The sequence below is a fragment of the Rattus norvegicus genome, chromosome 6 (genome assembly GCF_021556685.1).
Source record: "Rattus norvegicus strain SHRSP/BbbUtx chromosome 6, alternate assembly SHRSP_T2T, whole genome shotgun sequence".
Taxonomy (NCBI): Eukaryota; Metazoa; Chordata; class Mammalia; order Rodentia; family Muridae; genus Rattus; species Rattus norvegicus.
This window is the reverse complement of record NC_141539.1, coordinates 100,174,681-100,188,286: the sequence shown is the minus strand read 5'-3', so window position 1 is coordinate 100,188,286 and position 13,606 is coordinate 100,174,681. Positions and strand designations below refer to the sequence as shown.

The following is a 13,606-nucleotide window of genomic DNA, read 5'->3' as shown; positions in this document are numbered from 1 at the left end:
ATAAATGCTGAAGGAAGATATTTCTCCTTTTCCTTCAGGATTTTACACACCCATATAAGATAGCCACCATTCCCGTCTTCTAAGTTCTCCTCCCCTCCCCTCAAATGCCTCCCTCCCTAAATGGATGATTCTAATCAGTCTCCCAACACATCAAGGGTCAAGGAACATGTTGGAAGAAGAGGCAGAAAGAACACAAGAGCTGAGGGATGGGGAAGAGGTCTGTGAACTGCTGCCTTCTGGACATGCCTGTTGTACACATGTGCCCACAACATTTTTGGGGTTGCCTGCCTATCTTATAGGTCTCTTTCAGAATGCAAAAGCAGAGGGAAGTCTCCCAACTCATGTGAGGAAGACAGTACTGCTCTGATACCAAATCCAGGAAAGACATTACAGAAAAAGGAAATGATAGATGAATGTTTCACTCTTAACATGTGATCATCCACAAAACTGAATCCATAAAGTATACAAGGAATTATGCAGGACAATCAAATGAGTTCAGTCTTCAAAAAGCAATTCTCCAAATCCATCCTATCAGTGAGTTGGTTAAAAACAAAACAAAACAAAAAAACCATATGATCCCTTCAGTTGGCATAGAAAAAGCATTTGAAAAATTCAAAACTCACTCATAAAAAGCATCTGAAAAAAATTCAACATTCATTCATGATTTAAAAATCCTTAGAAAAGTAGGAACAGGGGGATGATCTTCTATATTCTCATGCAAACCTTGTGGTTAACAGTGAACTATATGCTTAGGTGAGGTGTTTAAAACGTTAAAGATAAAAGAGTTGATAGGTAATTGATAACCTAAAACATTCTTCAGGCGACTTTTGATGTCTTCACACATGAATGGCTGTCATCTTTGAGTGAAGAGTTCTCATATCCTAGTTTCAGTCCAGAATATGCATATATTTATATTAGAGGCGTGTTTTTGTTCCGATTTACTCTATGTAATTTATGACACAGTTGAAGCTGCCCAGGGACAGGCAATGCTTCTGCACCATTTTGACCTGCTGAACCTTAGTGGTAATTAGTAAGTTTATATTTACGGGACCTGGAAGTTGGCAGCATTCTGGCATGAACTGGGGTGGGGACTTATAGAGGTAATTGAAGACCTGACTTATTTCTGAAGTGGATGCCTCTCCGTTCTCCTATGCTCTCTTTCATCACTCTGCATCCCCTGTATCAGTGTGCTTGTAAGACACAGTCTCTTTTGAGTTGAACTATCTCTTTTTATAAATTATTTTTGAGTGACCCCACATGGATCAGACCACTTGATCGTTGGACAGTGAGCTCAATAAGTACGCGAAATAATAATCCTAGGAACAGTAATGGTATAAAATGCCCTTTTCTAGTGCCAGATATTCTAGAAGATGGGTTAATTTCAAAATAATTTTTGTTCCGAGACTCCCATATGCCTTCTCTCTAGCTAGCGGATTACTGAAAAGGCATTGCGTAATGCGGCTGTGAATGCTGCATACGAAGTACTTTCTATTATTCATGTGAACTGTACATTTAACATGAAAAATTCAAAAGACATGAAATACTTACACCATTAAGTCATCATCCTACTGTATCTTTGAAGCTAGTGATACAGGAAGAGGAGAACATTTATAGAAGCTTTGTAAAATAGTACATGTTTCTATTTTAAAGACAAAGAAGAAATTAAACCTTTTGGATATAGAGGACATGCAATTTTATTATAATTATCATAATATCAAAATGATTTGTGTTTAGAATATTGAATAAAAAATAGTGATGTTGCCTTTGATGCAGCCTTTGGCCTCACAGTAACTTAATACAAACTTTTTCATGATCTTTACAAGCGTATCCTATTCTTCTAACCTTACTTTTATCTGTTTATTTTCCCAACAAAAAGTTGAACTGAGACTATTTCTGGGGATGTAGGAGTGGCCCCTTCTCTATTTTGCTCTTTTTTTTCTTTTTTTTTTCGGAGCTGGGGACCAAACCCAGGGCCTTGCGCTTGCTAGGCAAGTGCTCTACCACTGAGCTAAATCCCCAACCCCCTGGTCCCTTCTCTAATATTCCGGTGAGGAAGACAAACAAAATTGTAGAAGCTTTCTTCCAAATGCCCCTGTCTTCTTAGTGATTAACTGAGTATAAGAATAGAAAAGGACACAAGAGAGGAGTTAAGAGAGTGAAGCAGCCATTAGAAAGGGGAGACACAGGACCACTGGGCAGCATGGAGGCCCTCTGAGGCTCTTTGTCTAGAATTTCACTAGTGTCCATGGTCCTCATCCTGTTCTCTACTTTTGTCCAGTCAAAATGGAGATGAGCAGTGGGTAAAAGTTGGTTTAGTTGAAGTTCAGTTTTGATTAGGTGCAAGGAAAGGGATTTTCAAATGGCGTATTGATTAGACGAGGGCCTCTAGCCTTTGAAGATCTGCCAAATTTGCTGGTTTGCATTCATACTGATCTCTTGTTTATATCGCCAACCCCACCCCCTCACACACACCAAGAAACTCAGACAAATGGTTAAAAGCCTTGAAGAAATGGACTCTGAATTTAGCTTCTGAATCAGATCAGACACTGACTGTGGTGGTTAAGGCCATGGCTGCAGTAATTGTTAGCATTCTGTCTAAGCCCCACCACACAGTGACCTGGCAACAGCCAGGTCATCCTGGCTCTATGAAAGGGGCTTCTTGCCTTGTCCTCACTCTTTTGCACTCTCTTAATCTCTCCCCCCTTTGTCCATTCTCTCCCTATTCCCCTCCCTCCTCTCTCTCATGGCTGGCCTCTACTCCTCTTCTCTCTCTCTCTCTCTCTCTCTCTCTCTCTCTCTCTGCCTTACTCTACCCCCACTACCCTCTCAACTCCCCTCCCCATGCCCTAAACAGAGGCACCCCCTTCCTCCATACCTCACCACACCTCCATAGAACATATACCCCCCATTTATCTTTTTATGAACACATCAGTAATTGAGGCAGCCCTGCTTATTGCAAACCCTATGTCCACTACAGTTTCATCCTGAATTACTTTGGTTTTGTTCTTAAACTGAGTGCTAATGTCTAATATCAACAATGAATCATGACAAATTGGGGCACAAGCGATGGCAGCAAACAGTGTAGGGAAGCTCATCAGCTCTGATGGAGAGTACATGACTACCAGGTCTAAGTTCATCACTGCTCATTGCGCTAATTGTGATGTTTATGTTATCATCTCCATTCTTCTGCTGAAGAGACTCAAGCCTCACGTTCTCCAGATTGCCCATTGCTGTCTTGTCTTCTGCAGGAGGGAAGACACTGGCAAGCACAGCCACCTTAATTCCCTGTTCCTAAGCATAGGCCTCAGGAAGATGCTGTATTTCTGACAGAGCTGTGCTCTTAGAACCAACCAAATGGTCTGAAGCTAATTCCACAGGGCGAAGTAGTCTTGTTATGTTTTGTTCCTGGTATGGGGATGTTGGAAGATTTGTTCAGGCAATCTATCAACTGTATCTGATACTTTATCTATCATAAAATGCAGATGAAAGCCCAGGAGGTCCATGCTGCTGATTATCTTTTGTGTTCTGAAGATCATTATCCAAATCTCTGCCCATTGATACTGTACAGGATTTTCAAACAGACTTCCAAACTGCCAAGATAATTGCCGTGTGAGACATCCTCTGCCAAGCAGTCATGACACCTTTTTGCCAATAATGAGGTTAAAAAAATTCTTCCGGAATAAAAATAACATCAAAAAAAGTAACCTGCTTGCAAAAGCCAATGCTTTTCTTTAGAGAGGAAGAAGTAGGAGTAATTATGCCAAGGCCGTCTTGTTGGCTGAGAGCAAAATTGTTTACCTAAGCTTTTCCCATATAGATTGGAATCTTGTGTTGCAGCCCAATAGATTGATTTAACTGCCTCTGTGACTTCCTTTCATTTTTAAGATTAGGCAGTCCATGACAAAGAGGTTAATTGCAACCCAATAGAGCTAAACTAATGTTTTATTAAGAAGGAGTTGGCAGCCTGAGCTTTTAAGAGAACAAATGTTCTCATAATGCCATGAACAACTTACAGTGCAAGCATTTTACTCGTCATAGACAACTGTCTGTTCAGATTACCCCGTATCGACCATGTCTAAGTAACATCAGCGAACTGCTGAGCTGTCAGGGGCACAGTTAGATTTCTGTAGGGAGGTGGGTGGATGCAGTCCTGGGGAGAAGTAAGAACTGCTGATGAGTCTTTTTGCTTTGACCTAGACAGTGTGATTGTGTGACTCTTTTCAAAGTTTGACTGTAACGTTGGGGTTGGGGAAAGATTAAATAGACTCACATTGTCTGGAGGCAGATCCGGAGCACAAAAGGATTGGCATAAGAAGACTCAACAGGGCGTGATTCACAGTAGCGGAAAGGCTGCAGACTTCTTGAGCATGTGTCTGTGTATAGTATGCGTCATCAAGGAGAAACGAGTGCCTAATTCTTAGAGATAGTGGGGAGCAGGTAAGAGTGAGGTACGATGAGGAACAGGCAAGAGTGAGGTCCCATGGTGAGCAAGCGAGAGGGGAAGCTTCAGGTTCTTATGTTTGGTGTGGCTTTTATTGGTTTCAGGTGAAGTGTGTGGGAAAGTGGTGGGGGTAAGGAGGTATAGAAGTCTTCAGAAAAATGCTAATGTTAGAGCATTAGAGCAGAGGGCTGCCAGAGGGCCCTGGCCAGTGCACACAGGAGCAGTGGTTCCTGCTTTTTCACTAATTTACATATGAAAGGAGCACACTTTGGCTTGGCTTTGGTTCTCCAACTTATGGGCCAAGTTGATAGCAAACTCCTACTGGATGACTCCCTGACAATCGACCTTGACTTTGGTTTCTCCGTGCTAGAACTGCCTCCTCACCTAGCCCTGCCTTTCTTTCTCAGCTAGTGGTTCCTCAAGTTCTTTCTGAAGAGTAGGAGCCACTCTACCTTCTCCGTTCCACAGTTCTTCCCTAATGTCATGAATCATATTGACATGCGCCAAAAGCTGAGCCTAGCGCCTTTGCTGCATTTTCATTGTATTTAAAGCAAGATGTGTGCTAATCTGTTTAACTTTTTCTCTCAGTGCTTCACTTATTCTATCAAAATGCAATTACTGCCCTCTACACGCTATGTTGATCAGATTGTATATAGTTGTGCACAGACACATGGAAACCAGTGTTTTCTGAGTATTTAAATTAGGATTTACTGCTTCCTTATTCTGAAATGCAGCAGCATCAGTGACGATAGCTTTCATGGCTGTGTTCTTCCTTCCTCACATGCCTTATTGTCGATGTGGTTGTAGGAGATGAGCAAAAGTTAACATTCTGAAGGCTTGCCCTCTTGTTCGGTTTATTACACACATTCTTCCCGTATTTCTCCTTTGTTCCCAAAATATTTTTCCAGGCAAACTTTATTGTATACACAGAATGCAAATGATTTTCTCTTTTGACCCTACTCAGATGTACAGAGATCTTGAATCATCTTTTTTTTTTAAAGAAACGTGAGCCTTCAGGAAGAAAAACGATGAGCTGAGAAGTTTCTAGAAATAGCCAATGCAACTATAATACTCAGTTACTGTAAGATGAGGAATTATCAATATATTTTAGCATGTTGATGACTGAAATAGTTGCAGTCATCAAAGGGCACCCTCATTATTTACACCCAATCCAGTAAACTGACCAAGGCCCACTATAGGAACACATAAGTGGGCTTTAGTCTTAAGGAAAATTGGATTAGTCAGTCACCTTTTGTTAACCTACCGACAGCTTTAGTGCCACTATGAAGAGATGAACTTTAATTTACCCAAAGTAAACGATGTCTGCATTGATGTTGTTACGTCACATGAGGGGTGTGTGTGTGTGTGTGTGTGTGTGTGTGTGTGCGCGCGTGCCATGGTATGAAGGAGGGTATCTCAGGTGGCTCTGGGAAGCTTGCAGAATCAAGTAATCCTTCAATTGAGTCCGAACTGCCATTAGCCAGATAGAATTCTAGACAGGCAGGACGGGTGTAATATAGAAAAGAATGGGATATTATAGTGAGTAAAAGGAACTCTGGAAGACTTGACTACATTTTGAATTGTTTTTAAATTAATTTTCTGTTGGTTCATTAAGGTTGGAAACAGTAAGAGGAGATGACAGGTGATAGATGTGGTACAAATCCCTGTGGTCAGAAGCTAATGACCTCTCTTCCAAGGGCTCACTGTGCTATCCCGGAAGTTTCCAGGTTGATATGGAAGGTTGAAACAGGGGAATGGGAGCTTTGGTCTGTGCTTTAGAATCTCAGCAGCGTGTGGATGTGCTCTTAGGGGGTTGCCACCTGTCCGCAATTACACAGGCTGTACTGTTTGACATCTAAGGATGGAAGGCATTCATTTTGAAAGATATTTATTCACAAATTATAAACTAGAAGGCTTAGAAGCACGTGTGTGTGTGTGTGTGTGTGTGTGTGTGTGTGTGTGTGTGTGTTTGCATGAGCGGTGTTAAGTGGAGAGCTGATGGTGTCTTTGTTGCCTCATTGGGAAAGCAGAACATTGTACAGAACCTTGGGTTTCAGGTAAGGCTGTCTCCAACCTGACTCTAAGTGCCAGTCACTAGGATAAGGTCTGTTACTAAAGAAGAAAACAAGACTTTCCACCCAGGGATGTCAGCTTACTTCTCACCCAATCTGTGAACACACAGAAGGAGCAAAATTGGTGGGAGAAGTTCTAAGCCTGAATAATCAGGCTAGTAGTAAAGTCCGTGTTACCTGTACTCTGCGATTTGACAGGCATTAGTCTTCTGTAGGCCCGGGTTTTTTCAGTGTTCATTGAATCATCTGAAATTTCATCAAGCCACTACATTCAGCCCTTTTGACCAGCTGCAGTTTTCATTTTTAAGGAGCAGATTGGAGACTATCCCGTCAGTGGGTAATACTGCGGAAATGCTGAAATGGCTTTAAACAAATCTTCAATAGAGCTTAGCTTTTGATCTAGCTAGAGAAAGGAGAGTCGAGACAGGGCCAGAATTTTCTCTATTTGCTCACATCTCATTGGTATTTCTTTGAAATTAATGATTTTAATAATGGCAATTTGAGACCCCAGAAGAAATTTTCTTCCCATTAAATTCGCATTCCTTTTTCCCAAAAGCAACTTCTCTTTCAGAAAATGTGATTAGGGCTTTAGATATTCAAAGCATAACTTTTTAGATATCAGTGCAATTGTTAATGAGGGAAATAACGTTTGTTATGCTACAAGGAAGGTAGAATGTGCGATAAGAACCACAATATGGGAGAGCGGTTGGAACTGAGCTATTCCTCCTGTACAAATCTGTGTACAACACCCGGAAGAACTGTTTTCATTAGGGTGATAGTAGCTGCTCTAACAAACAATAATAATGTATTAATGTTATGTGTTATTTTTATTAATAAGGAACAACATTTATTTGATGCAGGAGAAGCCTATTTTTTGTTCATATAATAATCCAAAGCAAGTGGCCCTGGCTGGCATCCTTCTGCACAGCTATCCAGTGTATTGGCCTACGGTTACCCTCAGGTCTTGCCCTTTGCCTCCAGCTGGTAGAAGGGGAAGAAACCCCTTGATATCAGCTTGCTTCTGAAATAGAGATACGGATGTGGCACCATGTTTTTGCTTACATTCCATTAGTGAGATCTAGGGACTTGGAACACACAGATGCGTGGCTAGGCAGCCATTTTTCCTTAGCAAACCCATACCAAGCAAACAGGACCACAGTTTATTTTTAAACCCAGTATCTACCTTGTCTACAGGGACTACATAATAGATCTGAGAAAGGCACAAGTGCTACAAAGTGCCACAAAGATTGGAATGTACATCATTTTAGTCACACTTCAAATATATGATGGGTGTTTACTTAGGAATAAAACTGACACTTTTCAGTTTTCATGGACAGCATGTGATTGGCTGCAATCCTTTGACATTCTGAGAGAATGTGGGGTTTTCAATTCACTGTATGTCAATAACCAAAACTCTCTCCTCATCCTTTAAAGGTTGGACGAAATTTGCCCGGTTGACACGGGCTTTGACAAACAGCCGGAGTGTGTTACAGCAGCTTACACCAATGAATAAAACAGAGACAGTCCACAAACATTCAAGACTGGCAGAAGTAAGTATGAGAAGGACTATGTTCCCAGGAAGTGGCGTTGATACACTTTCCCCCAAATTATTCAATATAAGCATAATTGCTAGGTAATTATCTATCTATCTATCTATCTATCTATCTATCTATCTATCTATCCATCCATCCACCCACCCACCTATCCATCCATCCATCATCCATCCATCATTTATCTATCTATCCATTCATCCATCCATCCATCCATCTATCCATCCATCCATCATCCATCCATCATCTATCTATCTGTCTGTCTGTCCGTCCATCCATCCATCCATCTATCTATCCATCCATCATCCATCATCTATCTATCTATCTATCTATCTATCTATCTATCTATCTATCTATCTATAGAACTGTAGAAATGTGGAATATTTCCTTTTGTTTGTTCCAACTTTTGCATGGAAATGTAGTTCATGCTGTATTAAGTGATGCTTAGAGCATGTATGATTTAACTGAACAAATGGGACAGAGCACGCATTCATTCATTCTCTCATTCTTTCATTCGTGTTGTGTGTGTGTGTGTGTGTGTGTGTGTGTGTGTGTGTGTGTGTGTGTGTGTGTGTAAGAACTAGACAGAGGTGCTTGCTGGTGAGGCTGGCATCCTGAATTCTATTTCTGGAATCCATATGGTGGAAGCAGAGAACCAACTTCTGCAGATTTCCTTTGACTTCAACATGTGTGTCATGGCATAACCTTAGCACCCCCAAATCACACACACACACACACACACACACACACACACACACACAGAGAGAGAGAGAGAGAGAGAGAGAGAGAGAGAGAGAGAGAGCGCTAACCAAATGATGCTGGCTTTGTAAAATGTGAATTAACTTAGTAAGGAGGAGAAAGACACCATTAAATCTATATGTTCATTGATTTACATTACTAGAGAAAGATGAGCTGAGGCATGTCTTAATTAGCTATAAATACCAATTCTGATTCAGAGAGGGCTGGGAAATAAAGCCTATTCCTTAAATTTTGAGTTCAGGAGTTTTCCTTAGTTCGTAACCAGCAAAGAGACCTGTTAGAAGTTTTCCTTTTCTCTTTGTTTTTCCTGTCTCTGTCTCTGTCTCTGTATCTCTGCCCCCTCCCCCCCCTTAATAGCTGTTATCATGGAGAAGGCAGAACACTTTTTGGTATAGCCATGCTTAAATAAGAGATGAATGCAATATTAAGTATTCCTGTTCATACTGTGTACAAAGACGACCCACAGCTGGCTTACTATTGAATGCAGCCGAGTGGAGTTTCCTTTTCAACAGTGCTCCTTACTAAGTACAACAGTGCTCCATACCGAGTATGACAGTGCTCCTCACTAAGTACGATAGTGCTCCATACCGAGTATGACAGTGCTCCTCACTAAATACGATAGTGCTCTTTACTAAGTACAACAGTGCTCCTTACCAAGTACTGCTTCCGTTGAAGTTTCCTTCCCTTCTGCCTGAAGTGTTCAGTTCCTTCACTGAGCCCAGCCCAGGCAAGTTTGCTTTTGCATGTGCTGAGGCTTTCTAGGCAGGCTTCCTGCTGGCCTCTGTCTCTGCTTTATCCTCAGATTTTCTTCCCTCCACTACCCAACTAGAGGGAAGGGGCCTGGAGGAGGGCAACATCCCCCTGAACCACAGCTACTCTAGGATGTTCCTTGTGCGAGCTTTCACATTCCGTCTCATCATTGTGAGGGATGTTTTTCACTCTCCTTTCCATTTGACTTTTCCTTTTCTTTTGTTTCTGACATGGTTTTTTTTTTTAATCAGACAGTGACTTAGGATTCATAAAACCAAGTCCAACACAATACTGCTTTCTATCAGGTCTGAAGTTTGCTGCTTTAGAGAAGGGAGAAGTTGCCAGACTTCCAACTGAGACTTCTTCCATGGTCATGCAGGGGAGCGGAGGGGAGTGTGCCTTTGGGTTTCCAAAACCAGACCCAAAAGAAACCCCAAGTGGGTACAGGAGTACTGTCTTTTTGGTTACACCAAAGTCCTAAGATACAGTTTCCTCTGGAATTTTCACTTTTCCTAGGCACATAAATTAGATCTCCTCTCCACCTGATTTGAAGCAGATCCTAGGTTAAAAGATTCTGCCCATATGGAAGCAGTTAATACATTGTCCACATGTACTGTTATCTGACTGATTGCTTTCAGCTAATGTTGGCTAGAGATAAATACTGTCTTCTGTCAGTGAGTTCTGCCTTAGAACAAGGGCTTAGATCTTCAGGTGGAAACAGTGTGGCTATTGATGCAAAATCAAACTCAGCCATGTAACTATATTCTCACACGACTCTTAGAGAAAGGAAGCTGGCAGGCAGAGCTGTCACTCACTGCCACACAGAAGAGTACAAGACAGAGCTCAGGTAGAAGACCTGGCTGCCTATGTCAAAGGTCAAATCCCAACAGGTTTGCATCTTTTTCTGTGGTCTACCCTTCCCCTATTCCTCCGCTGGCCTCTCTATTTCCTTCCCCTTTCTCCTCCTCTTCTTGCTCCCCTTCCTCTGGAATCTGTAGATCTCTCTCCTTTGCTAATCCTGTCTGACTAGCTAGGATTGAAATGGAAAAGAGAAGAAAAAGACACTATGTGAGCTCTACACTCATCGCCTGGTAAAGATAAAATGCAGACTTTCTCAAAACCCACTTAAGGCCAGTGCCATGATTCCTGGGGTAGGAGTGGGGTCTAGGTGCGAATACACCAAACTTCAGAAAACTTGAGAAGATTCTATTGTGGGCCAGATTTGAAACACACTGGATTACCGCTTGAGATCTAACTAGAGAAGGTGAAGTTACAGATGATGGTAAAAGAAGCATTTTCCATCTCCTCCCCCAGTGAGACTGGAGCTGATGGTGGTCAGAAGGTAAGAGAGAAGCCATAACTACGTGCGGTTCTTTTATATCTAGCACTCCATCTCAACGTGGTGCTCACTTTCCTGCTAGGATAAATGGTTAGTAAGTAAGTTAAGACCTTAGGGGTAAATAGACCTGGGGCTCCGAGAGTGTAGGTAAATACATGAAATGGCCTTAAAATAGTGCTAAGAGCCCCGAGTTAAAATCCTAAGTATGATATGCAGCCACAGAAAATACTAGTAATATTTTTTAATATTGAAAATAGCAAGATACTTAGTCTTCTAAGTAAGCTTGATATATGAGAAATTTTCGAATACTCTTCCAGACTTCAAAAGATACATGAATAAGCAAATGCACTTGCTTGTGTGTGTGTGTGTTATTGAATAAATCATAGAGCTATATGCTAATGTTTATCTTTGATTATTCATGCATTCAAATGTTTGATGCGTTTATCACTTTGACTCCTCCCTCCTATATTCTTTCCTTTTCTAGAACACTGAGTAACTACTAGTTAGTTAAGAAACGCTATTGCCACACTCTTTGGCACTCGCATTACCCTTAATGGCATTAATGTGAGAGATGGAAATTTTGGATATGCTTCCTCAACTTGTTTCACAGTTCCCAGGTTCTAGCAGGCAATGTGAGTCCTGTCTTCAGGTCTCCAGCTTTGACCCTTACTTTCCTTCTCTTACTTTAATTAGACCCAGTAGAGTAAGTTAAGGTTGGTATAAAACTTGCTCTGATAGTTTTTCACTTATTAAAGTGGTACAGAGAGCTAAACCTGGTATTTAGTGTTTTGTTTTCTGAAGGAAGCTTGTACCAGACAAGAAACACAATGCTTATTTTACATCCTGATTTTAGAGAGAAAAGGGAAAAAATAGGCTGTATCACCCCTCCTCCCCCAACACTGTCCTGTTAGCCACTAGGATTCTTGTTGAGCAAATCCATCGAGACTACCAGCGGTGAGGCCCTGGGATTCAGGGAGACCATTAGAAGCAAAAGTATGTTTTCTAAGGTGTTTAATATATGCGAACAATGAATGATGGTCAGTCATCCAAGTAACTATGGAACAGCCAGTGAAGTCACATGATTCTTGTCAGGCCTGCCCAGTGCATGCGCAGGAGCACCCGGGTCAAGATTAGCCACCGGAGAGCCAGGCAGATGGACCAGTGGCCAGAGATCATATCAACTGTGGAATAGTTGCACTCACATATGGGTCCTTTGGGTAAAATTTGGGGCATTTTGGAAAAGGGAAACAATAAAGTACGATTGGCCTAAAACTGACGATTACGTGACTTGGTCTGCGGTTTGAGTGCCCAGCAGGGGCGCAATCATATCTGTCTTCAGAGGTGTCCCACATGTTTATATACACCGTTGCTTTCTTTTAGGTTCTTCAGCTGGGATCAGACATCCTTCCTCAGTACAAACAAGAAGCGCCAAAGACGCCGCCGCACATCATCTTACATTACTGTGCTTTCAAAACTACGTGGGATTGGGTGATTTTAATTCTTACCTTCTACACCGCCATCATGGTTCCTTACAACGTTTCCTTCAAAACAAAACAGAACAATATCGCCTGGCTGGTTCTGGACAGCGTGGTGGACGTTATTTTTCTGGTGGACATCGTTTTAAACTTTCACACGACTTTTGTGGGGCCGGGTGGAGAGGTCATTTCTGACCCAAAACTCATACGGATGAACTATCTGAAAACTTGGTTTGTGATTGATCTGCTGTCTTGTTTACCTTATGACATCATCAATGCCTTTGAAAATGTGGATGAGGTAAGTTTTTTTTTTGGTTTTGGTTTTAGTTTTGGAGTATTGGATATCAAATGTTTTGAAAACGGTAGAGTTCCAAGGATTGCACAGACGATAAAATGTCTTTTTCAGTTTCCCTTCCATTTATGCCCCCGTTATTATTAAGCATGTGCCAAAAATCACAGTTGGTTTTCTTAAATTAACTTCTCCCTGTGTCTTCCCCATGATTTTTTGGATGAACAAGTGAATTGCTGGGAAAAGGGCTATGAAAATTGTGATTGGAGGAAAACAGGAGGAAGAAGCAGGTAGAGGAGGAACAGGAGGAAGGAGGATAGTGCAGGGGAGAAGGAGGAAGGGAAGGAGCAGAAGGAAGGGGAGGAAGAGGGAGAACAAGAAAGCAGGAGGAAGAGCAGCAGGAGGAGGGGTGGAAGGTTCATTTCGGAGAACACAGCAGTGGCACACTTGGAGTCAAACGTAGTTCACAGTCTAGGTGATGGGCTCAGGGCACAAAAATATGCTTTCTCTGAAAGACAGCAACTTTGAAAACTCCACGTGCTTACAAACTTTTCACTTATGTTTTAAGAGTTAACCTAAAAACCCACATATTTTCCAACAGTTTTTGAACTGTTAGAATTTTGATTTCTGCTTTTGCTTTCAATTCATTATAGATACAGGGATAGGTAGAAAGTGTATTTGGTGACTTCTGATGTCTGGCCTCACTCAGGGTTCTGCTCTATGGTGTTTGTGAAAATGGCAATATTAAAGGGTATTAAAGGATCCCTTCGCTCACAGCTTCTTCTCTCTAAGTTACGGATGAATGATTTACAAATCATTGTACCAAGTTGGGAGGATGCAACCAATAAGAAAACTCAGGTCAGACAGTATAACGAGTCTGTTATTAAATTGTTTTAACAATGATAATGTAACCATGTTGTTTTCCCTAAAG

General features: G+C 41.6%; 1 protein-coding gene across 1 annotated transcript in view; it reads left to right on the top strand.

Annotated features, from left to right (window-relative positions):
- Window positions 1-13,606, top strand: part of Kcnh5 (potassium voltage-gated channel subfamily H member 5) — a 285,644-nt gene that overhangs the window by 47,029 nt on the left and 225,009 nt on the right. The window contains 2 exon segments of the mRNA NM_133610.2: window positions 7,948-8,063; window positions 12,292-12,684. Coding sequence (NP_598294.1) covers window positions 7,948-8,063; window positions 12,292-12,684 — 509 coding nt within the window.